Source organism: Lolium rigidum, chromosome 4, assembly GCF_022539505.1.
Source record: "Lolium rigidum isolate FL_2022 chromosome 4, APGP_CSIRO_Lrig_0.1, whole genome shotgun sequence".
In the NCBI taxonomy this organism is placed as follows: domain Eukaryota; kingdom Viridiplantae; phylum Streptophyta; class Magnoliopsida; order Poales; family Poaceae; genus Lolium; species Lolium rigidum.
In genome coordinates, this window is record NC_061511.1 from 59,939,749 (window position 1) to 59,947,373 (window position 7,625).

The 7,625-nt window shown below is 46.6% G+C and overlaps 1 protein-coding gene across 1 annotated transcript; it reads left to right on the forward strand.

Moving 5' to 3' along the window:
- Positions 1-1,868: 1,868 nt before the first annotated feature.
- Positions 1,869-3,005, forward strand: LOC124647140 (avenin-E-like). Its single transcript, XM_047187120.1, has 2 exons — positions 1,869-1,947; positions 2,458-3,005. Exons 1-2 carry the CDS (start codon positions 1,869-1,871, stop codon positions 3,003-3,005), a joined length of 627 nt encoding a protein of 208 aa, XP_047043076.1.
- The last annotated feature ends 4,620 nt before the right edge of the window (positions 3,006-7,625 follow it).

The following is a 7,625-nucleotide window of genomic DNA, read 5'->3' on the forward strand; positions in this document are numbered from 1 at the left end:
GCGTTCAACGTCCGCACATGGCTCTCTAGCCTAGTAATAGTTTAAGATAAATCCATTAAATTTAGAGGATGCAAGAAACTCAAACCAATAACTCTAAATAAAGAAAATTTTAAACAGACTGTACAAGTTAGAGGACTACATACAGGCCTATCAGATCCTGAAGCAAGCCGCTAGAAAATTCCAACGGCTGCATGCACCATTGGAGGGCTCCTGGTTGCGTGGCCTCAGGAGAGAAGGAAGAGGGAACTGCCAGACTGAAACTTTCTTGATAATCACCGTCGTCACCTCTTCTATTCGACTCCTCTCCTTAATCACCATATCCTGACAAACCAAAGTTGCATGACCGGCTGCACACGTCAACAGTGCATGGCACAACAAAAGGAGCAAACAATATATTCACTGATTCACGTATAAACATTAGAGATGTAATAATCCCAAGGGAACATAAGGGAGGTGTCAATGTCCTAAGGGCACAAAATAAGGCGATCCCTGACTGATCAAGAATCTAAAATTGAAGGACGGATAAGCTTACCTGGTCAAAGGATGTACCCCTGTCCTGCCGAAACAAGAACAAAAAAGGAAAGTTGCCGATTCCTCACACAGATTTAGTGGGAAATGTGTTCAACTGGAAAACGACCCCTAGACAAGAAACCGAGAACCATGTCCGCTGAACGGATGGAGAGATAAACTGAACAACACACGCCATTTATGGAGGAGCTCAGCAACTGAGGAGGCAAAGGTGGGATAACGCATCTCCACTCCTGGCAATAGCAACGGAAGAGAGACGGTTGATCTACCTCGCCATAATTCGGCCGGCGGCAGCTACACAGTACACACCATTAATAAGATGGGATCCCTAAATAAGATAGTAACGGAACGGAGGAACGGCCGAGCTCCTTTGATTCCGCCGCCGCTTTTTTTTTTTTAGTCGATGATTCCGCCGCCGCTGGTCGTTTTATTTACTTCTAGCGATAACAGGTCTGAAGACGAAATATGAAAGGGCTAAAACTCTATCCCAAATTAACGATTCAAGGCCCAACTAACAAGGTGTGGGCCAACTCATTACGTGGAGTAGCAGCCCAGCTAATGATAATGGCCTCTTCGACGATCGAACAGAATAAAACATGCGTCCCGACGATTCGGTACTACTCAGTCCATTTCGACCGTTAGATGAGCAGATCCAACGGCTTAGGATGTGAAATTGCTGTGAGGGGTCCTAGCTAGGATTTCTTACTATAAGATAAGATTCCAAATTAGTTCCACACAAGCCATGTCAAATTGGTTAACACCTAGAACATTACAAACTTTAGATTCGGAAGTGACGAAATCTAGATCAGTGTTTGACATGTAAAGTAAATATGATGAGTCATTGTCAATTATCAAACTTTCGTGTGAGATAGCCGGGCATGTCACTCGTCTGATCTATCTTAACAACACATACAAGATTACAAATTAGTTCCAGACAAATCATGTCAATATGGTTAACATGTAGAACATTACAAATTTACTTTCAGAAAATGATGCTATCTAGATTAGTGTTTGACATGTAAAGTGAATAACATGAGTCATTGCCAATTATCAAGCTTTCATGTGAGACAGATGATACGTGCAAGAGCAAAGCAACTTTGACGATCAATTCAAGAACTAAATTTGTATTTAGTGCCACCAATCACCACATAGACAAATGATAAGTTAGATAAGCATCCAAGCACTTTTAAGGAAATCAAATGCAAAGATAAAAACGAAACCATGCCTAAGCAGCTATAAATAGGCCCACACCATGAAGATCCTCCTCCATCATCCATCCTTCACACACCTAGAGCAAAAAACATCAAAGCAAGGCAAGCAATAGTCAACACAAATCGATCATGAAGACCTTCCTCATCCTTGCCCTCCTTACCGTGGTGGTAACCATGGCAAACGCCACGGTGCAGCTTGACCCTAGAGGTCAATATCAACCCGAACAACCGTTTCCACAACCCCAACAACCATTTCCACAACCCCAACAACCGTTTCCGCAGTCCCAACAACTATTTCCGCAACCCCAACAACCATTTCCGCTGTTTCCACAACCCCAACAACCGTTTCCGCTGTTTCCACAACCCCAGCAACCGTTTCCGCAACCCCAACAACCATTTCCGTTGTTTCCGCAACCCCAACAACCATTTCCGTTGTTTCCGCAACCCCAACAACCGTTTCCACAACCGCAACAACCATTTCCACAACCCCAACAACCATTTCCGCAACCCCAACAACCATTTCCGCAACCCCAACAACCATTTCCGCAACCCCAACAACCCTTTCCTCAACCAGAACAACCATTTCCGCAACCACAACAACCATTTCCACTATTTCCCCAACCCCAACAACCATTTCCGTTGTTTCCGCAACCCCAAGAACCGTTTCCACAACCGCAACAACCATTTCCGCAGCCCCAACAACCCTTTCCTCAACCAGAACAACCATTTCCGCAACCACAACAACCATTTCCGCATGAACAACAACAATTTCCCGAGCAGCAACAACCATCCCTGCAGCAACAACCATCCCTGCAACAACAACCCTCTTTCCAGCCAATTCTACAACAAGAGTTGAACCAGTGCCGAGAGTTCCTCGTGCAGCAGTGCAAACCACTGGCAATTGTGTCGTTCCTTCGGCCGATCTTTCAACAGAGCAGCTGCCAGGTGATGCAGAAACAATGTTGTCGGCAACTGGCGCAGATTCCCAAGCAGCTTCGGTACCCTGCCATACATAGCGTGGTGCAAGCCATCATCATGCAACAACAACAACAACAACAACAACAGTTCTTCCCACCTCAGCAGGTGGATCAAGGCTTCTTCCAGCCTCAGCCACAACATGTGGGCCAGAGCTTCATCCAACCACAACAGCTAGCTCAGTTCGAGGCGATGAGGAAGTTTGCGCTGCAGACCCTGCCAACGATGTGTAATGTGCAGGTCCCGATGTACTACCCCACCGCCCCGTCCAGCCGTGTCTTTCTCTTTTGAGAAGACTACAAGAGCTCTAGTACTAGATAGATGGATCACCGTTATTTCGTCGATGGACCGATCGATGTAACGGTGAAAAATAAAGTGGCATGTGCTAAGATGTTTGACCCCCGGCCAGTACTAGTCTAAACTTGGTAATAAAAGATAAACATAGTTCTTGTCTGCATAATATTGCTTGTCCCTGTTCCATTTCACGGGCATATTTAGATGTTCATTCCTATCGCCAATCTTATGCATGAAAATTAATCAGAACATAATGGATTGGCTGCAAAGCTTGGGTTGAGTTGAAGGACCATTAAAGTAAGGAGTACGCAAATTAACTCTTTAATGGCGAGGCTTATGAGTTGCAACTTGCAATGGTCTTGACTGGCCTGCATCTGATTCTAAATAGAATATATTCAGGCGAGGTTTCATCCGAAATTCTCAACTATAAATAGCTAAAATTATGTTTGATGGTAGGATCAAGGCAACTCAAGTCATTGGAGTACATCAGGAACAACTAAAGATTTAAGAGGCTGAGATAGATCAGTACATAGTAACATCATCATCCAAAGTTAATTAAGTAAATTTGGTCATACAAAATACTACTTACTACACATGATTGCACGTACAATGCACATTTCACCATAGGCATCACAAGAAGTATGTAAACAGAAACATAAATAATATATCTGTTGTAGCATGAAAAGTGTAAACACTAAACGATAAAAAAGTGTGCTTACACAAAGAGGTGCACTACAAATGTACAACAGATAAGTAGTGAGAAGGAAAATTTATGAATAGAACATGGGATATGAAGGAAGCATGATGAACTGATGACCAAATTATGTTATCTTGAAGCAGCATTTCACTGGTTCAACCGAACGTCACTCCATAATCATCTCAGTAAACAATTTCCAAATGCAATATGCCATTTGAGGCGGCCAGCGTGATATTTTTAATTTTACCATAAAAAACATCTAATAATCTTTCAGGTGTTAATTGTAGGGTACTTGGATTAGGGAACAAGTCATCGTCGGAAGATCTAGACAAGCACCTTTGCTCCATATTGCAGTAACCACTTTGTATCACCTACCGAGCAGCAATGTCTTCGATGAGTGAATTTTAAGTGGCTGATATGCGACAAAACATCTGTGCCTATCAATCACTTATTACAAAATTATTAGGGTGTTAATAAGGCTTCTTCAGATAAGGTACTATAGTTTTTCTATACAATCTAGGATTTTGGTAACAAAAATAGTCGACGTTGAAATCAGTGTGGCTGGCGTCCAGCGAGTCATATGTAGTTGCAGGAAGATATGGGAGATGATCTCTTCCCATGTTCAAAATAAATATCAGATTTCTGAAACTTAATAAGATCAGGCCTAATGGTCTTTTCATTTCACTGCCATATTAGTAGGAAGTAAGTTTACAATGAAACCCTAATGATAAAGCAAAATGTATATTCATATTGGCATATACACCAAGCGCAAATAATTGCAGAGTACATCCCTAAATGATTGATCCCACACTTAGACATGCAGAGCCTCTAGGTTAAAATAATAATAATCTCTACAGTAAGTCCTATTTATCAGCAATTTGCATCAAGCAAGCTTACCTTTATAACTAGATTTAACGGTAGTGATGTTGGCCATTGTCATATAATCTTGTTGAGATTTTTACAGGCTTTCTACACCTGCAACTATATAGTATCGGATGCCATCATATTTTGAGACTATCTTCTCCTCTCCAACCTTTTGGGTCCATAACCTTCAGAGCGAGGTTTTACTAATATCAGGATAAATCAAAGAATAAAAGATACCAACTTCTGTAATTTTTAACAAAAATCTTCATAATTGCAAATCCTGTTTTATAGAAAGAGAAAATTAAGCATGCACATTACCTTTGCATGAAACAGGAACAACCTTTTTCTCAATCTAGCAGCATCACCCACTATTGATCTGCCGCTTGTTTTGGCTTAACCATCATAGATAAAAGAAATGAATACCGAGAGTTATCCTCCGATAGTTCTTTAGTCTTTCTGCATCAGAAAATTTGCAATAGTAGTCTTTTGCTGCTTGTTGATACAAGAGGACATTGTGAATTTATGTTTTAATCACTATCTGATAAACTAACATGTTTTTCTACTCAGGCCAACCAGACAACTTAACCTGAACTTAATCAGGATATCAGAAACCATCAGACTGCACGCGGATCGAAATAAAAACACATCACTTACGCGAAGATGCAGCCTCAGTCTACTATAGGCCATAACAGCTGAGCGTATATTAAGAACAAAGTACATAGAAGGAAAGTGACTATTTTAGAGAGATTATAACAATCTCATCTGGCTAGAATAAAACATGGTAGAAAAGATTGTATTAGCGCTACGCTTCTTGTGGAAAGAACACATGTATATACATAACTTCCCTGTTCACAGTCAGAAGCCATTATCGCTATAAATGCAACTTGGTCCACCTTTCCTCACCCAACGAAGATTAAAAGAAACACAGATATGAACTCAATGAAAGAATGAAAGACTGATTTTCTACAAGCAAGTATCTTGCATTTATTATACCAGCAAGAGGGCCAGATGACAAGGAACTAATCAGCTATAACTTCCTAGGAACTGTACTCATACACAATGTATCAACTACTCAACTGTCCCCGATCGAAGTGATACCTTGCAGGAAGCGATTTTATTTGCTCCTGGTATTTGCCTTTACACGAAAACAGAGACATCATCAACAAACTAGTTGAAGCTTCAAGTGAGATTCTCTTCCCGTCAACTTTATCCAAATAATTTCCAGCCTTGACGATCTCACCTTTTTTCAACAACATTCTGATGATATCATTTAACGGAATCGAGAGGTCGGAGCACAACCACTCTTCTCCATTGATGAAAACATCTGATAAGCTTCTTCCATCGATCCTTGTTTCAGAAGATTTGTTATCATTATTTCATAAGTAGAAGCATTAGGTACAGGGCTCGGAGAAGGGAAGAAGCTAACGATCTGTTTACATGCATTAGGTACCAGTCCATGAGGATGCTGTAGGCGCGGGCTGTGAGAGGCGCCACCCGCGGGCCGGCTGCTTCCAGGCACACGCGGTTGAAGACGGCCACGGCGAGCGCTCGGCCGTCTCTGCAGGCGGAGGAGTCCGGCGCGCGGGCGAGGGCGGCGAGGAAGCCGTCTAGGACGGGCGCGCGGGCCGGGGTGTCCTGCTGCAGCAATTCATCGATCAGGTGATGCGCGTCCTCCGGGCTGAGCGTCCCGGCGCGGACGCGCTCCGTGGTCTCGGGAAGGGCGGCGTCGGGATCCCAGCGGCGTGAAGGCTGCGAGGTGCAGGAGCGGCGGAGGAGGAGGCGGGAGTACATCGGCGGCGTGGCGGAGTAGAGGCGACGCATCAAGCATGAAGTGGGAGTGAGTCTTTCTTTTTTTGTTGAAGTGAAGTAAGACCATCTCTAAAAGAGCCCGTAAAAACGCAACCGAAAAACTTGAATTCAATCTTCCGAAAACGAGTTTACGGGTTGCAAAACGGCTGGCGCAGAACAGAGCCCGTAAATTAAAACCGAAAAACAGAATATTCAAAAAATCATCATCTTCTTCACAAGAACTATCCGAGCTGCTGCTTAGATCTCCCCGTGCAGACCGGCGGCCGCGCCCCCGACTACAGCCGCGAGTTTAAGATCAGGCGAGGACGATCGCGCACGGCTCGGTGAGGCGTAGCTCCGGCCGGCCGGCCGGACGCTGCCGAACACAACCGTGATTGCTGCCGCTCCGCCTTGCTCCAAACCTGAAATTGATGCTAGCTTAGAGCATCTCCAACAGACGCGCTAAAACCCCCGCGCGGCAAAAAAATCGCCGTTTTGCCGCGCGCGGACGCTGCCGCGCTGCTCCAGCGGACGCGGGAAAACGGCGCGCGCGCTAAAAGTTTTACCGCCCGCGCGCTTTCGCGCTATCCCGCGCGGGAAATCTGCCGCGTGCGCTACCGCGCGCGCCATAAAGACGACACGCGCGAAGCGGCCAACTGCCACTCCTCCCACGCGTCTTCCTCCCGCGCCCTCTCTCTCCCCGCCGCTCTCCCTCCCGCGCCGCTCCGCCTCCGGCCGTTCCTCCTCGACGCGAAGATGCCGCCGCGCCGCCGCTCATCCTCCGGCTACCGCGGCGTCCGCGCGCGGCCGAGCGGCCGCTTCGACGCCGAGATTCGCTCCGGCGAGGAGCGGATCCGGCTCGGCACCTACGACACCGCGCATGAGGCGGCGCGAGCCTACGACGCCGTCGCGTGGCGCCTCGGCCGCCCCCGCCGGCAGATGAATTTCGACGACGTTTGGACGCGCGAGTAGGCGGAGAAGCTCGCGCCGCCATCGCCGCTCATCACGACCGAGCAGCGGCGCCGCGCCCGCGACCTCGAGCAGCGCCTGCGCGTGGCGGAGCAGGATGAGCGCAACCGCCTTGAGTGGGCGCGCGCGTTCCCGGAGGACGTCGCCGCCACGGAGGCCTTCTACGCGCGAAGGAAGGGGACAAGGCGGCGATGGCGGCGATGAAGAAGGCGAGTCGCGAGAAGCGCCGCGCCGAGTCCGCGGCGAGGAAGAAGGCGAGGGCCGACGCGGCGGCGAGGAGGAAGGAGGAAAGGCGGAAC